We start from the raw sequence: 18040 nt of genomic DNA, 5'->3' as shown, positions 1-18040 counted from the left end.
TACAGGCCAAGGGCTGGCCTGGCCTTCCCTCCAGTTCAGAACGCAGAGTTGTTGCCTTTGTAGGGGACAAGTTTTATGCTTAAGGTACCATACTAGAAGTTGTCCTACTATTGAATTGAAGGCATTCTGGAAACAAGTCCTTCGTCAGATTCATGTGTTGTGAAAATATCTCTCCCTCTGTGGTTTGCCTTTTTCATTTTCTCAACATTATCCTTTGTAGAGGAAAAGTTTTTAATTTTGACAAAGTCCAAATTATCAAATTTTTCTTTTATGGTTTGTGCACTTAGTAAACCATTATGAAATCTTTGCATCTCTTTAGTTGATGAAGATTTTTTTTTGGATGTTTTCTCCTAGAAGTAATCATTATAACTAGTATACGTTAAAACGGTATGTGTAATATCTATTATACCTGACACATTACAAAGCTGTTTATGGAAATTTCTCTCTGATAGGTTATTACTGGGTTGGCCAAAAAGTCCATTGAGTTTTTCCTATAAAATGAAAGGCACATTTTTCATTTTCAGTAACTTTCAAATCAATAACTTTATTGATTTGGATATTTTGTAAAGTTTTTATTTTCTAGTATATAGAAATACAATTGATTTTTGAATATTAACTTTGTGTCCTGAAACCTTGCTAAATTAACTTGTAAATTCTAGTAGCTTCCTGGAATATTTCTCAGGCTTTTCTATATGTACAGTCATGTTGTCTGTGAACAAAGACAGCTTTTCTTTTTTAAATGTGCATGCCTTTTATTTCTTTTTCTTGCCTTATTGCACTAACTAGGACCTCCAATCAAAATGTTGAATAGAAGTCATGAGAGAAGGCATCATTGCCCTTCTGGGGGAAGAATATTCATTGTTTGTTCATTAAGTATTATGTTAACTGCAGCATCTCACTGATGTCATTTTTCTGGGTTGAGGACGTTTTCTTCTACTTCTAGTTAACAGAGATTTTCACTAAGTAGGTCAATGTTAAGTTTGGTCACATGCTTTTTCTGCATATACTAAAGTGATCATTTTTTTCCTCCTATTTTTATATTAATGCAGTGAATTGCAGTGATTCATTTTTTTCTAATGTTAAACCAACCTTGCAGTCCTGAGATATTTATCCCCCCAACTGGTCCTGGTGTATTATTTTTACCTCATTGCCTTGCTAATGTTTTCTTAAGGATTTTTTAAAAAATCCTCACTTGAAAATACATTTTAATGGATTTTAGAAGAAGGGAGGGGGGCGGGGGGGCGGAGAGAGAGAGAGAGAGAAACATTGATTTGTGAAAGAAACATCAGTCGGTTGCCTCCCATATGTGCCCTGACTGGCGATCAAACCAGTAATCTTTTGGTGTACAGGACAGTGCTCCAGCCAACTGAGTGACCTGGCCACAACTTAAGGATTTTTGCATCGGTATTTATGACAGATATTACTCTGTAATTTTTTTTCTTCCAGTGCCTTTGCCTGATTTTGGTATCAGGGCAAAGCTGGCCTCATAAAATGAATTTGGGAAGTGTTCCCTCCTCTCCTTCCTGAAAGAGTTTACAAAAAGCACCCTGTTTGTTTTAGTTTGATTTGCATACACTGTGTACATTAGTAAACATTTTACTGGATCACAGTGGAAAAAATAAGATAAGTGCAGGCATGTAGGACCAAATCAATTTGTCAATATGAGGGAGACTATTTGAGCCAATCCTTAAACTCATTGTTGCCTCCAGAGATGAAAACCTGCCAGATCTCTCATGCCAAATATAGAGAGCAAAGTCTTTTTTTTTTTTTTTTAAGATTTTATTTATTTATTTTTAGAGAGAGGAGAAGGGAGGGAGAAAGAAAGGAGAGAAACAATGACTGGACTAGTTGCTACGCAACGCAATCTGGACCAAACCCACAATCCAGGCATGTGCCCTGACCAGGAATCAAACTGGAGACCCTTCACTTTTCAGGATGACACCCAACTAAGTCAGACACTCTGGTCAGGGTGAGAGAGCAGAGGCTTTTTGATAAGTACCTACTGTGTGACAAATACCACTGGGAAAATATCTGATTGTCTTGGCAGGCCCATTTGTTTTGGAAACCAAAGCCAAACATTTCACATGCTTATCAAATTGTGCTGTGAGCTAAGTCAAAGGAAGGAGAAACAAAGGCCATACATTGGACTCTCAGTAATCGCACTAGTGAGATGACAATGAAATGAAGGCATGTGAAATGTTTTTTTTTTTAAAGAAAAAAAAAGAGAAGCTGTTCTTCAGTTCAGCTGTTTAAGAGAAATGACAGCCAGATAAAAAATTCAGAAGTGGGTGCTTTGAGAAGAGAGATAAGAATGGATCCATACAATCAAGAGAGGCTTCCCACAGGAAAAAGGATTTCATCTGGGCCACTCTGGACTGGCAGGATTTGGATTTAGAGAAGCAGAGAGAGTTAGGGGGTGGGGAGCTGGTTAGGCCAAGCCTCCCTGGCAGGAAACCAGGAGCATGTACTGGTGTGGAGTAAAGTCAGGGTAAATGCTCTTGGGCCACCACTGCTCCTGGGAAAGTCTCAGGTAAACGTGCCTGTAAAGCCATTGTCTATTCTTGTGTTTCTCTCTCCAAGTAGATCAGGAAATTCTTCAGTGCAGGGACTGTATTTACTCCTCTGTGATTCCCTAGCAGTTGGTGCAGTACCTGGCATGTAGTAGGTGCTCAGTTACCATTGAATAAATGAGTGAATAGAGATGCTCTTATTTCTGTCCACATGAAAGACCTATGGTACCAGTGCCTTGTGGACTTGATGTTGCCTTTAGAGCCATATAGAACATTCAATGTACTAGCTTATGAAATAAAACCTCAAAAGGTCCCTTAGAGAAAACCTGCTGTTCCACTGTAAACTCATGCTCTTTTTGCTTTGCCAGTTGTACTCATTCTGGGTACTATTAGGATGACCTGGGGCGTTCGAATAGCAATGCCTGAGCCCCAGCGCAGACTGATTAAATCAGAGCCTCCAGGAGCTGTGCCCAGGATCTTTTATTTTTTTATTTTTTTTTAAAGCTCCCCAGATGATTCTAAAATCATTTGGGATTGAGAAGCACTATGCTACACTCTTGCTTTTGTCTGAAATAATTAAATGGCCTTTTAAATTTGTCAGCTGTAAATGATTACACTTGCAGTATAAATGCTTAATACTGCCACATTGTAATTATGTCCATGATGATTTCTGCTCTCTGTTGGATATTTTTTATTAAATAAAAGACTGCAAATCTTTTACATCTTTATAAAAAGAACAAGAAAAACCAAGAACAACATCTGCCAACTGAGGAGAAACAAAATTGTGTTATTCTGTGGGTGGTGTTGCTTTAGTGTGGCAAACAGAGCTACTCATAAATTATCCCTGTTTAAGTGCTGGGTCTGAGGAAGAATTTCAGAGTGACTATTCTGTATTTTTTTCTTCATTTAAAAAAAAAAAATTTGTACCTGTGTTCTGTCTACATTTTTTTTTTTTAAGTAATTGCCACCTTATAAATTCTACCAAATACAGAATGTTATAAGAAATGTAGTATGAAAAGCAACTTGTTTCTAATAGGACACCTTAGTACTGGAAAACCTTAGTACTGGGTCTGAAGTAAAATGGAATGTGCACACCAGCATGTACACGCTTTGTAGGAAAGACATAGCTCTAATCAGAGCCTCAGAGGGGCCCAGTATCCAAAACTGTTTACTAATCAATGCCTTTATTCTAAATACCTTCTCCACACAAAACTCAAGTTCGTGTGTGAGCCGGCCTGTCTGCACATCCAATGCCATCTGCTACTGCCCCCTTCCCCCTCGTTCTATATGAACCAGCAATACAGATTTGTTTGCAGCATCCAGAACATGCCATATTCACTCACTTTTTGGTCTTCGTATGAGCTGTTCTGCTGGCCTGGGGTGACAGCCCTTTCTCCGGTCTGCCTTGTATCTTCAAATGCCATGGTTCTTTCTCTTAGACTCTGCTCTTGACATCCTCTTCCCCTCACCCCCGTGCCTTCTAGTATTCTTTGTATGCTGCTGTAGTTGTTAGTTACGGGTCTGTCTGCCCCCCGGCCCTGGGCCGTAAGCTCCTGGAGGGCCATGGCTGCTTTTCCACATTTGCGCCCAGCACTGAACATAGCGCTGCTCAGGAAGAATGTGCAACTGCAGGATCCATCAGCTGCAGGACAAATACGTGGCCTTTTCACTTGTAGGTGCTCTTGATAAAACTACACAGTGGATAGAAGAATCTGTAAATGAAGAATTACTTTCGCTTTCTGAGACTGCTTTAACTACTGGGGCTGAAAACGGCTCCAAGCCAAGCCTGAGCCCTACACTGGTGCTAAATAACAGTTATTTGAAACTGTTGCAGTGGGATTATCAGAAAAAAGTATTTCCAGAGGTGAGTGATTTTTTTTTTTTTTTACCCCCCTCAAGCTTCCCATTGTTTTCATTCTTAAGTTCTAACTGTGAATCAGCTATTCTGTCTCTGTTGCATGTGGTTTAATGATTTTACTGAAATCAGATAAAAATGGGAATTTGGATGTAATATGGCTTATTTTACATTTTCATGGTATTGAGCTTCTCTTTCTATTTTTCCATTTTAAATAAATATACTAGACACTGATCACAGAAGAAGTGCGTCTTCAGGAACTGACAGAAAAGCTGAATCAATTGAAAATTATCGCCTGCCTGTCCCTCATTACCAAAAATACAGTGGGTGCCATCACAGAAGGCCTCCCTGAGCTTGCAGACAGGTTAAAGAGGATTTCAGCTGTTCTACTTGAAGGCATGAATGAAAAGTAAGTTCCAAGTGTTTTCACCTGTTCCCTCTTGTGTTAAGGCTCTGCATGCATTTCAGAGAATGTGAATAACCTTGGACATCTACATGTGATATTCAGAACCGCGCTTTAGAGTTTATCTCACACCATCTTTTTCTAGAATTTCTTTTAATATCTCTGAAGGCTTAGATGTCCTTTCATAGGAAGGGAGAGGTCTTTTCCATGACAAGTGCCAGGGTGAGTGTAGGATTTCCACTGGAGACGGGTGTGTGCAAATGCTCTCCTTTGACAATGCTGTGGAAAAAAACAAACAAAACCCAGAAATTCACCAAGCTCAGGGATTAGAATGCCCTATCAAAGAGGCTTTCCACATTAAGTAGTTCTGTCACCATCATTTTTCTGTAATGAAATGTTTGCCAGCTTGACTGATTCAGTGTGCTATGAAGTCCTGAGAATTAGTGCCCTCTCTGTCCTTTGAGCTGTTCCACAAGTTCATTGAGGGGTTTGTTTTTTGTGAAGTTGACTTCTCAGTATCACACCTTCATCGAACACTAGAATCCCATTGAGATTTTGCATTTAGGCCATCTTGTTGGAAATCCTGTCCAATTCAGAAAGTTCCAGATCTTAGCCAAAGACCACATGATTCCATGGGTCTTAAATGGGTAAAGCTCCTCCTGCCAGTCCATTCCCCCTTTAGGTGTTTTCGGGGACATACACTCGCTCTACTCCTGTCATTGAAGGGCCAGGCACCTATTTTCCCACCCATTACTCAAAGAGCACATAAATTACTCGATAAAATCCTAGAATATTAAGAGCCAAAAGAAGAGCCCAAGTGGTTACAAAATCCTATGTTCTCCTTTTGAACTGAAGCCCAAGGATTTGCTTTTGGCTGCACAGCAAGAAAAGGGCAAACCAAGGCCCGAGCCCTGGTCTGACTATGTCAAGGCCCTGCCCTTTCTGCTGATTCTTTTTTGTTTTTATCATTTTGAATATTTTTTAATGTTATAAAACTATTATAAAAGGCACTGGAGAGTAATTGGCATAGTCATGCTCTATGAGAATAATCTCTGAACAAACCTAACCTTAAAGTTATTATTAAGATTAAAATACATTGTTATTTTTACTTTTTTTGAGTTTTAATGTTTCAATCACAGTTACTTTCAATATTATTGGTAGTGGTTTCAGGTGTGCAGCATAGTGGTTAGACAGTCATATACTTTACAAGTGTCCCCTCGATATTTCCTTTCTACTGATTCTCATGTTAACCTGCCAGGCTCATTTATTTCACACCCAGGACCCAAGACTTATGATGAAAAGAAACCTCTGTTTTTGTGATTGTTAATACCTTAGCCTTTCCCCACACTGGATAGTCATTGCTTTCCAGAAACTTCTTAAACCTTTACTGAACCCCCAGTTCTGCTTAAGCATTGGTAATATAAAGCATATAACAAAGTGGCTACTAAGAGTATGGGTTTTTGGATCTAAATCTAGATTTTTTTTTTTTAAACTTCTATCATTTAAACTTTTTTGTTTTTTTACTTTTTAAAGATTTTATTTATTTATTTTTAGAGAGAGAGGAAGGGAGGGAGAAAGAGAGGGAGAGAAACATCAATGTGTGGTTGCTGCTCATACGCCCCCAACTGGGGACCTGGTCCCCAACCCAGGCATGTGCCCTGACTGGGAATTGAACTGGCGACCCTTTGGTTCTCAGGCCAGCACTCAATCCACTGAGCCACGCCAGCCAGGTAAATCTAGATTTTTAAATCCCAGCTCTGCTGTTGACTTATGCACGTACCCTGGAACAAACTCCTGAATCACCCTGAGCCTCACTTCATCACTTGCAAAAAAGGAATAATATTTGTGCCTGTCTTAGAGTTGTGAGAACTCAGGGAGATTCATGTGAAACACTTCTACATGTGTCTGGCACATAGTAATTGCTTGATAAATGTTAGCTTTTCATAACTCTTTAGCTGTTAAACCATTCTCTTTGTAGCTGTTCTGACTGGTTTTTAAAATTATTTTGTTTAATCTCTTGCCCCACCCCCTTCCCCTGTAACCTATGTTAGGAAATGATTATAGTCATTTCTCAATTATCCTCATTATGGATGGAGTAATAGCATTCATAATATTAAAAAAACAGATGACCCAGATGCCATTTATGTTTGGTCTGATGATGCATTTTGAAAACTAGCAAGAATTTTGCCTTCTTTCTTATGATTAGGAATCATGGCTTATGCTGAAATTAATTTTTCCTTTAGCCTATGAACTCATGATTAAAAGCAGGAGGAAGTTAGGAGGAAGTTGGGTAAGAGTCAGAGGGTAAACATTTCGCCATAAACTAACTTCGGGTTGTGGAACCCCAAAGGCAGGTCCAGTGTGGATTTATAATAAATTCCAGTCAAGGCAGAACACCAAGGACTTATTTCTTATTGTTGTTAATGATGATAATAATGATAAACAGTCTTTTGATTTTTTTTCTTCTTATTATTAAGCATTTACTATGTGCCTGACAATCTGCCAAGAGCTAATATGGTCACACAGCAAGTTTAGTGTTAGAGCCAGGACTTGAACCCAGATCTGTGTGACACCACAGCTCACGCTGTAGGGACTACATTACATTGCCTCCTATCACTGGGCCTCTTAGCCCTTAATTCCCATTTTGAACAGAGCTCTCTTAAAGAGCCCTTCTGGATAGTGAGATACAATTTTCAACCACTTTTCCCCAATAGTGTAGACTCAACAAGTGCACTTTCTAATTAACTTTTTTCGTACCTATTATATAACCAACTGCAAATTACTTTATATCATTTTCTGAACTCTATATATTTACATTATTGATCAGTTGCTTGAAAGTAGCAAAGAGAGGGAGCTTCTTATCTTTGATCATGATAGATCAAGCATTTTAGGTAATTTGCCTTCATGATATTGACCTCTGAATATCTTCATTTCTTGTTTTGATTGGTGTTAAAGATGTACTGCTCAGGCATAGATAAAGGAATTGATTTTACCTTTATTTTTCAAGCTACAAAAAAAAAAAAAATCTATGAATGAATCCACTCAGACCAAAGGGTTTATTTTAAGAATAGGTATTTTCTTTCCCTGTCTAATAGCCCTGCATGACAATGGGATTGCAGACTCACCATATTTTGCCGTGTACAATGCACACCCACTTTTTTGGCCCAGACTTTGAGGGGAAAAAACTTTCATTTTAATTTTTTAACTCAATTATTTATTTATATTTAGATACTTGTTTTTTGTATTATAAAGGAATTTTGGCATTTTTTGAGCATATTGTGATACAAGAAATTTTATGTAACAAATAATTACAAAACACAAGAACATATACAAGGTACTTCAGGTATTACCCATGTGTAATGTGCATCCTTATTTTTCCCTCAAAAATTTGGGCAAAAAAGTGCACATTATACATGGCAAAAGATGGCATTTTCAGGGGCCACATTTTTCTGCCTGTGCTTTCCTATATAAACACAATATACAGAGTTAAATGATTGTAATGATGTGAAAATCTGCTGTAAGTAAGTGTTGGTAATTGGGAGGAGTTACTATTTTCTGAGCTCATTCTAATCGAGGTAATTGTCTGTATAAGAAAAAAGTGGGTAGATGAAAATGGGTAGAAATATGTTGGTATATCAAAACAAAACAGAAAAAACTCTCCCTGAGGGAGATTTTATTTTCTGTTCTATAGGACCTTTTAAGTTGGTATATTAAATAAAAAATCAGGAATTAAGAAAAATTAAACTCTCTGATGGGGTTTGTTTCCTGTTTTATAGGACCTTTAACTTGAAGGAAGTCCTGAATTCCATTGGTGTTAAGACTTGTGTTGAGATTAACAAGACCCTGGTGGAGAGAGGCTTACCGACTTTAAATGCCGAGGTTCAAGCTAATCTTGTCGGCCAATTTTCAAGCATTGAAAAGGAGGACAATCCCATCAGGTCTTTGATTGGTGGGTCCTTATATTTTTATTGTTTTCTTCTTCAATTTCTATTTGCTTTAACTGGCTGGTTTTGACTAATGTTAAGCTTCAGTCAACATTTAGTCTTAAACATTTTACCTGCTTCTTTAGAGAATAAACATTGAAAATATGAACAAAATATTAATATTTTCAAAGGTTTGGGACTTGCTGCTGCTTCTGTGTGTATATGTAGTGGAGTGAGAGGTATTTTAAGGCCTTCTATTTTACTATCCAGCCAATAGATTTTGATGAGGAAAATAACAAAATGCTACCAGAAATGTTAATATCTTAGATCCATATGACCATCCAAACAAGCTGACATTTTGTTCACAGAGAGTAGATGTCAGTTCTGCTCTGAGCTACCCTAATCCAGCTGAAGCCACTTTCTTGGTCTGGCTTAACGAGACAAAGAATGAAAAGGCTATGGAACTGGGATGTACATGGGTAGGCGTTTATTGTGCTTGCTTACTGAGAAAGTGAATGAATATCTGGGCATCAAGCAAAGTTGGTAAGTTGGGAAAATGGAGAATGTATCAATTAGGACATTTTCTGTTACCTGTGACTGAGACTCTAAACTAGCTTAAGCAAAAAGAGAACATATTTTCATAGATAACTGAAAAGACCAGAGGTAGGGCTGGTTGCAGGTGCAGCTTAGCCACAGCTCAGACTGTATCACTGGCCCTAGTTTCCAACTTCAGCCCTCAGCTCTGCCTTCCTTGTGGCTGGCTGGCTCACAGACAGTGAGACAGCTTCTGTTCAAACCTACCTCTGCCCACACTTAAAACAAGAAGCTACCTTTGCCACTAGGTCACTGGCGCGGGCTGGCCTGACCGTAGGTCATGTCCCATGTTTGAATCAGTCTTGGTGGCCAGAGAGAGGAAGGAACTTAGGCTCCAAGGCATGTGTTCAGTTCCTGGAGCCAGGGTGAGTCAGCTTCATCTTTAACACCTGGTCTGAGAATATGGGACAGATGGTTTCCCCCAAACAAAATCAGGTGCTGTGGTCAAAAGAAGGGAGGGGGTGATGATGGGGTACAAAGCAAGTGTCTACTGTAGAGAGTGAGCGAAAGACTGGAAAGAAGAAAGGAGGGCAGAGTTAGAATATACTAACATTCTGGGACTAATCCGCAGATTTTTGAAGTGCAACGTTGACTTCCCTAAGAATATAAATACTTGTTACTGATTTGAGGCTCTCAGATAGGGTCTCTCATCTTTATCCCTGGGGACACAGAACGCTGGAGAGCTAGGCTACACAGGCCACTTGCAAGCTCAAGGCTTCAACCCCTCTCCAAGAAAAGAGCAGCCCGTGTGCAGCCCTGCAGGCTGCTGAGGGTGACAGTGGATAACAGTAACATGCACTGCATACCCACAGCCACTGTGGCTGAGCCCAGCGCTGCATAACCTTCACTGGTGACAAGTCTGCCCCCACAGCCCGCAGCCTCCAGCTGAAGGGTGAACCCCCGGGAGACGGTGTTCCTCAGAGCGAGATGGGCAGATTGTCTGCAGTCTCTGCCACGTATCACGTGCCCCGCCGCTAGCGTGCCGGCCTCATGAGGATGGGGTGCAACTGGTTCACTGCTGTATCCTTGTTCCGTGCTGGGCCCACCGATGACATTCAATCAAGATTTGTGGAGGGGTGAATGCAGCGGGGACTTAGAGTGGTTACATGACTCTCCCCCAAGGTCACATAACTAGCTGGTTGCAGAGTAGGGCGTCTTACTGAGCCTGTCTGACTCTGGAGCTCATAGTCTTAACTGCTCTCATCATAGCCGGAGCCCTACTGCTTGTTGGCAGGGTGGCCAGAGCACCCAAGTGTCCTCTGTGCCCTCCCTTTAGATAAGGGGAGTGTTTGCCGCGCCATAAGAAGAGGGAAACTGGGGCCCAGGACATGCCCCCTCCCTGAGGTGGTCTATTAACATCTAGTAAAGCCACTTTTTTCCAGCCCTCTCTCCCCAGTCCAACTCTCCTGTTATTTTGAAAATTCAAGCATTTTTTTAACCTCTAACTATTGTTGCCTAGCAACTCTAATGACACACTTGAACAGCTCTCTGACTCTGGAAGCCAAGGGCACGCCTTTGGCAGGGACTCGCTTTGGCTGCTCCCAACTGGACAAATGCTTCTGTCATTTTAGTCTTGGCCTAAAAACTGACTCTTCCACAGAGGAGACAAAACCACTTTTCAACATAATAATAGTTTTGAAAGACTTTTATCCCTTAAACAATTTGCTGGAAACTTTAGAATCATATCTGTGATGAAAATAGACCGGGGCTCCGGAGAGTCAGGCAACCAGTCTAACGGGAGATTTGGTACCCAATTGATTCTTAATTTTCTGCTCACAGAGGAGTTAGAATAAATCAGGCACTTAGAGGACATGGAAAGGACTTGACCAGCGTTAAACACGGGGTTCCTCCCCTGTGCACAGTGCCCCTGCCTTTTATTCTTAGTTCAGGTGCTACCTATTTACAGTGTGATTACAACTCCCACTGTTTCTGGACTTTTAGAAAGATAATTAGAACAGTTTCCTTTCAAACCAGTTTTTTTCAAATGCATATCAAAACCAGGTAAATATTATTTGTAGATTACCTACTGTGTAGATTATTTGAATGCTTATAGCCATCTGCATTTTTAAAAAGTAACTATCAATTGTACGTGTGATACATACATGAATAATTTCTCCTTGTTGACAAATTACAGATAAGGCCCATTATCTTTGGCTGCCTCTCCCAGCTTCCCTGACTCCCATTGTTTTCAGTTTGGCATTCATCTTTATGTACCTTTTTCATTCCATTCTTACTTCAATTCGGTCAGCATTTGTGATGTGCCTGCCACATGCCAGACCAGAAATGTAAAGATAAAAAAGAGTAGCTTCACCCTCCGAGGGCTTACCTAAGCAAGGAGAGAAATACATTTTCAAATAACAATAATATGGAGCGATAGTCTGACAGATGTTAGAGAAAGCCACAAAAGGAGGTAGCTTTAGGCTTGGCATTAAAGGATGCATTTGACTTGTGGCAGAGATGAGTTGAGACAGAAGAACATTCTACTAAGAGGAAGCAAATTTGGCTAAGACAGGGACATGGGATATCGGGAACTTGGAGTTCTAGGTCAGAGCTAGCTGAAACTTGTGACTTTTGGGAGAAGTGTTTGGTGATAAGAGTTTCCTTAATGTTGGTTGTCTGTATTTGATGGACTTCATTCTCCTTAGTACACTTTCTTACTCGGGAGAATTCTGTGTCCAAGGCCAAAGAAAGTCCTTGGAACAGCATGAGCTACATACAGCAAAGCTGGTTTGTCCAGCACTATTTCCAACACATCTGCAGCCTCATTTATTTATGCATTTGCTTGCTTTTGTGAAATAGTCTCAAGTGCAGATACATGACAGCAGCAGAGCAGACAGGGTGAAGAAGATGGCAAACTGGAAATCCAGTCCGGGGAGCACTTCCTCAGCGCCTCCAGTTGTTGGTCATGTGTGGGGTGAACTTAAAATTTATTGTCCCAACTGAGACACTTTTGAGAGGGTTCTTTTTAATTATGCCAAAACAACAGGTATAAACTTCCACTACCCTGGGAAAACCTGGATGTCTGGCCAGCCTTGCTATGTGGCAGTTTAGGTCCCCAAGTTTGCCAGATCTGTAGATTTTTCAAGAGGAACCAGAAATTTGGATTTCTATATGAAATCCCCTGATTTTAAATGGTTTTTTTTTTTTTTTGTTTTCAAAAGCACTACGTGGACCAAACTGGCAGTGGCAGTTTACGAACTCAGCTTTAGTGTATGTAAATAAACTTAGGGACATTAAATACTGAGTTTTTCTAAAAGATTACCTGCCCTCCCCAGAATTGCTCTACATTTTTTATCAGTTATTGCTGCATAACAAGGTACCCTCAGACTCCATAGCTTAAAAAACTGGAGACATTTAATGTTTCTCACAAGTTTGTGGGGCAACTGGGTAGTTCTTTTTGGTGCTGCTGGACTTATACATGCCTTTGTGGTCAGCTGTGGCTTGGGTGGGTAGCCCGCTGATCTTGGTTGGGCTCTCTCAAGTGTTTGGGAGTTGGTCGGCTACAGGTTGATCTAGGATGGCCTCATATAGAAGAGCTGGGTGTCTCTCTGTGTGGTCTTTCATTAAGCCCAGGCTTGTTCATGTGGTGGGTAGAGAGGGCAGATGCGAACCATGCTTCCTTAGGCCTCTGCATGGAACTAACGTGCTAGCACGTCAGCTGCATCCCATCTTGGCCTGAGGAAGCCGTAAGGCCGGCCGCAATTCAGAACATGGGGAAACGGACGCCAGCCTTTGGTGGGAAGAGCTGCAAAGGGCATGGATACAGGGAGGGTTAAGAATTGCAAATATTTACTGTTCTCATTTTTTTTAATTGTGTGCTTTAATAATGGAACAGATAAAGATATCTTATTTTTCCCCAGATAAACGAATCCAGCTGTACCTGAAGAGCCTACTTTGTCTTCCTAGCCCTAAAAAATGCATGCCTCCCATGCCTGGAGGCCTTGCTGTCATTCAGCAGGAGCTGGAAGTGCTAGGTTGTCAATATGCAAACATTGTGAATCTCAACAAACAAGTGTACGGACCATTTTACGCAAATATACTTCGAAAGCTGCTCTTCGGCGAGGAAGCCGTGGGGAAGACAGATGCTCCATCTTCCACTAACTAACGAGGAACTGACATTGGATAAGAGATTGGGAACCCAGCACTTCTGTATGGAGGCTGTTTCCATCTATGGCATTTCAGATGTGGCACATTCTCAGTCCTGTCGTGGTGCAGTGGTAGCCCGAATCTGTGTGGCCCAGTGACACTAGGGTTGCAAAAGACACGCAAATCATATAGGCCCTATTCATGCATTGTTTCCTTCCCTCCCTTGTTTTTACTTGTCTAAAGGTGAATGGTAGCAGTGGCTAAGTTGAGTCATGCAGCCAATTTGTAGTTAATTATGTAACCTATACGATACCTGTAAATGTTTTGTTAAACATTTGTATTTGGCTTATTCATTCAACCCTTAAGGAGTTGTATTTCCTCATTTATCACTATCAGATCTAATGATTTTTAATTTGGGTACAACTTAAAGGGTTGAAAGATGTGAGAATAACCAAGGGGACTGGAGTTCTAAAGTACATGGTGTGCAGTAAGCATAACTGTATTTGAAATGTACAGTTAAAAAAAAGAAGGAAATGTGCAATTAAATTGTTTCAATGTGTAATAGAAACTTACATAGTAAGTCCTAAAATTCCACAAATGTACCAGTTCACATTTTATAATACCAATTGTCAGTATTTGTGTAGAATTTAAACTTATTAAGTACATTTTAAAGGTGTATGCACATTTTAGATCAAACCTCCCTTGTTCATTTAGTGAAAACAAACAAATCCCTTCTAAAATTTTATTCTGGAGGTTGGTTTATTCTTGCAATTTATCCTGCTCTCTGAGAGAAACATTTTTTTGCACAAATCTCTTAGTGAATGTCTTTGCATTTCTCAGGCCATCGGAAAGGTTTATATAAGATTCTAATATTTTTACAAAAGGCAGGAGTGGTTTGAATTGGTTTACTTGTAAGAAGAGGGAGAGTTTAAGAGTAAAATGAGATGCCCGGGAGATCCCCATTCTCAGTGAAGTTCAAAAACAGTAGTTGAACTTTGGATTTTTTAACAACATAACTTGCTAGCAAATGCCTTCTGTGCTGGTTAGATGCTTACACCCTACTATGATCGAGGTGCTCTTCTAAGTATGGTTATCACTTGACATTCGGGAGCATGAAATCAAACCTCACTAAGCTGACTCTGGTTGTCCTTGGATTTCAGAGGAATCTGCTCCTCCTGGAATTACATACTACTTTTGAAGTATTAAAGGAAGCATTACAGTTTGAGCAGACTGAGTCTAGACAGTGCTTTTCTGCATAAAACATTTTTGATGGTTTTGTTTTTTGAGGACTCATTGAACTGCAGGAGGTGACTGGGGAAGAGTGGGTAGGAAGTGCAAAGTTCTCCTCCTTCCTCACCCGTTTTCCTTCCCGCGACCTCCACCGTGATGGCACAACTCCTGTATGTGGCAGAGTTCTAAGAAACGATTGTGTGAACAAGTGAAATGGTAGGTACATTTTGGAGGTACCTACCAAAATTTGAGGAAATTTTAAAAGTCAGTTTTTTTCTCACAATGACCAAATACATAAACCAGCCACTGTGTCCATTTAAGCAGGTGTGTGGAAGTGGAGACTTACTGAAGAGCACATCGTTGGTCTTACCCTCCCCTCTTCCTGTATTTTCCTTCTGCCCATGCTTTTCTATGCTCAGAAACCATAAGGTGCTGTAGACTTTTGTTTTCCTTTTCAATTGATGTAGTTTTCAACTTTGTGCACTTCGGGGCATGGGTGGCAAGGGAGGTCTAACATAGCAAAGTAGTATGTGAATTTTTGTGTTGCTTTCTGAGGTGAATTGTGTACTTACCAGGAAGACCAGGTGCACTTTTTAATGATCAGATTGGAACCCAGCTGGTATTCTTACATACTTGATTACACTGCAGTTGCCAGCAGGAAAACAATGTACAAACATTTTTAAAAATGCATTTTAAATGAAGGGCATTCTGCTTCTTTCTTTTTTTTTTAAGTGGCAAAGTAAATCTCAATATCTCAAGTCTGGATTTAGGCAACTACATTATTAGGATTTTTTACATCATATCCCTGAGCATGTTGTCTAATTTGGTTTTTACCTAAATGTTTACTTCTACTTTTAAGGTTTTCTTAACATGGTCTGCTTTTGTAATGTCAATTTTATTAAACATCATATACACATTTTCATTCTTCTACTGCTAAAACATGTATTGTGTGCACTGTTAAATTTTAAGCATTAAATATTATTTCAACATAGCTAGTGTCTCTTTTTTAAAAATTTTATTTATTTTTAGAGAGAGGGGGAGGAGGGGAGAAAGAGAAAAACATTGATGGTTGCCTCTCGCACGCCCCTGAGTGGGGACCTGGCCCACAAGTCAGGCGTGTGCCCTGACAGGAGAACTCAAATAATCAACCTTTCTCTTTGCAGGACGATGCCCAACCAACTGAGCCATGCTGGTCAGGGCGCTCGTGGCTCTTTGGGTAAGTCAGGGCTGGGGTGCTGCACAGCCTTGATTGTGGTGGTTTTGGAACGAGTCTTCTGGCCATCGGGGTCTTACATCAGGTCATGTTCATACACTCAGTCAACAAATACCTACCAGCATCTCGTATGTGCCAAGAAGTGTCCCAGGTATGGTGATAGATGGATAACTAGACAGACACTTTCCTCAAGAAGTTTATTACCAACTAAGAAGGACAAACTTGAAAATAATTACAATAAAGTGTAATTAGGAAGGGCTATAAAACAAGTACACACATTGCTAGAGGAAAAGTTACCAAACTCTTTCGTGGAGGTCATTTTTGAGCTAGGACATGAAAGAGAGCAGGAATTTGCTGAGAGGCCAAGCACACGGTGAGTACAATGGTCTGGAGAACAGGCGAGCCCAGGGACCAGCATACAGTAAAAGAGTGAAAGTGAAGAGAGGGGAAATGAGAAAGGTCAGTGGGTTCTGGGGCATCATCCTCAACCGTGTGGATTTTGTCCTGAGATGAATCATTGAATCCTTTGAAACAGGAGAAGGGGACAAATTATTGTTTTGGAGAGTGCCCTGGCAAAGAACACTCGCTGTTGGTGCTGGAATATCCCTCTGTGTTATGTGCCTGTACATACATGCACTTACACATGAACACAGTACAGGCAGTAGGAACAGACCCTGGCTAACTACAGCAGAAAGGAAGTTTACTGGGTAGATATTAAGTACCTCACAGAATCTACTCATCCCGAGGAATTTGGGCATGAAAAATGGGTGTGAACCAAAGCAATGCTAACTGCAGGATTCCTGCCAACCAGGATTCAGTGTGCGGGTTAGAGACTGATTTTTTTACTCTCCTTGCTGCTTTGCCTCATTTGCGCAAGATTTCACATTCTGGATATCAACGTTCAGTTGGAAGAATCTGGGTCAAGAGCCCAGACTCTTAATTTGCAGGGGATAGAATGAGGGAATATCTGATCCTTAGACTCCCACGGTCCCAACAAAATCACCCAACTAGGGATTTCTCTTGTATGGGAAGGGTGTGCTGTAGAACAGAAAGAAAACAAATCCACTATAACGTAAATTCATGAGGTCATTAAAATTTGGAAGTAGGAAATGTGTGAGGAAACCACCTAATCTAGCATTGCCTCTGAGAATGACACCAAAAGAAGACTCAAGAAGGGCGTAATCACCAGCAGTCAACCTTTATTAGTATGTGCAGATGAACTGCTGAACAAAAGTCCCCAAGTTGCCCTGACCGGTGCGGCTGAGCAGGTTGAGTGCCAGCCTGCAAATCAAAGAGTCACTGGTTCAATTCCTGGTCTAGGGCGCATGCCTGGGTTGTGGGCTGGGTCTCCAGTGGAGACTGCACGAGAGGCAACCACACATTGATGTTTCTCTCCCTCTCTTTCTGAAGAAAAAAAAGTTCCCAAGTCATAGTGGCCTCAGTGTAGCCTTATGTATTAAATCATAGGGGGTAGCTTGCTTAGCGGTGGGGGGCTACTCCATTCAGCCATTCAGGGACCCAACTTCCATCCATCTGGTGACTCAGCTGTCCCCTACATCTTCAGAGTCTTCCCTATTCACTCAGTAGGTGGGGTAAGAAAGGAATTGCCCACTTCCACTCATGGTCCATTCCAGAGCCCAACCCCGTGGCCTCCTCTGACTGCAAGGTGGGCAGGAAAATGTACCCCAGGGAAAGAGGCTGATGTGAATACTGGTAAGTATTCGGCTTCCCTGAATATGCCCCATGAATCTTCTTTTCATAAAAATAAGTTTAAAATCGTGTGTCTGCTCTGATCTTTTAGTAGCTCCCCAGAGCACTGTGTTGGGAGGATTTTGAAGGCAGCCGCAGAGAAGCAGTTGCGAATTCTGGGTCTGGCGGGCAAAGTGCGCCATAGGCATGGGGGTGGGGGGTGCCACCTCTTGTGCAACATTATTTCTCATTTGACCCCCTTCTTGAAACTAAAGTCAAGCTTGTTCTACCTCTGAGGATGTTAAGTTGCAAAATTTTCTGCTCCTTTAGTAAAAGTAGCATGGGACTGAAAGTCACAAGATCTGAGTTTGCATTCACTTTTACTAGTTAATAGCTATGTGAACTCAAGCCAGTCTTCTACCTCCCTGAACCTCTCAAACGGAGGTTTCCTACCCTACGTCTGCCTACTCTACTACCTGCCTAGCTCACAGAGATATTAGGAGAATCAAGCAAGATAATGTAGTTGAAACCGTCTGC

The 18040-nt window shown here is 40.8% G+C and overlaps 1 protein-coding gene across 2 annotated transcripts in view; it reads left to right on the top strand.

Moving 5' to 3' along the window:
* TCP11L2 (t-complex 11 like 2) overlaps window positions 1–14282 on the top strand; it is a 37190-nt gene extending 22908 nt beyond the window's left edge. For both annotated transcript variants that reach the window (XM_054574587.1, XM_054574586.1), the window contains exons 7-10: window positions 4187–4374; window positions 4593–4774; window positions 8545–8717; window positions 13146–14282. In XM_054574587.1, the coding sequence (XP_054430562.1) occupies window positions 4187–4374; window positions 4593–4774; window positions 8545–8717; window positions 13146–13390 (788 nt within the window). In that variant the 3' untranslated portion in view covers window positions 13391–14282. The remainder of the gene's footprint in view (window positions 1–4186; window positions 4375–4592; window positions 4775–8544; window positions 8718–13145) is intronic.
* Window positions 14283–18040: the final 3758 nt, after the last annotated feature.

This window comes from Pteronotus mesoamericanus, unplaced genomic scaffold, assembly GCF_021234165.1.
Source record: "Pteronotus mesoamericanus isolate MK-2021 breed Mesoamerican mustached bat unplaced genomic scaffold, CSHL_Meso_final contig_263, whole genome shotgun sequence".
Classification (NCBI taxonomy): domain Eukaryota; kingdom Metazoa; phylum Chordata; class Mammalia; order Chiroptera; family Mormoopidae; genus Pteronotus; species Pteronotus mesoamericanus.
Note: the sequence above shows the minus strand (reverse complement) of the source record. Positions and strands in the feature narration are given on the sequence as shown.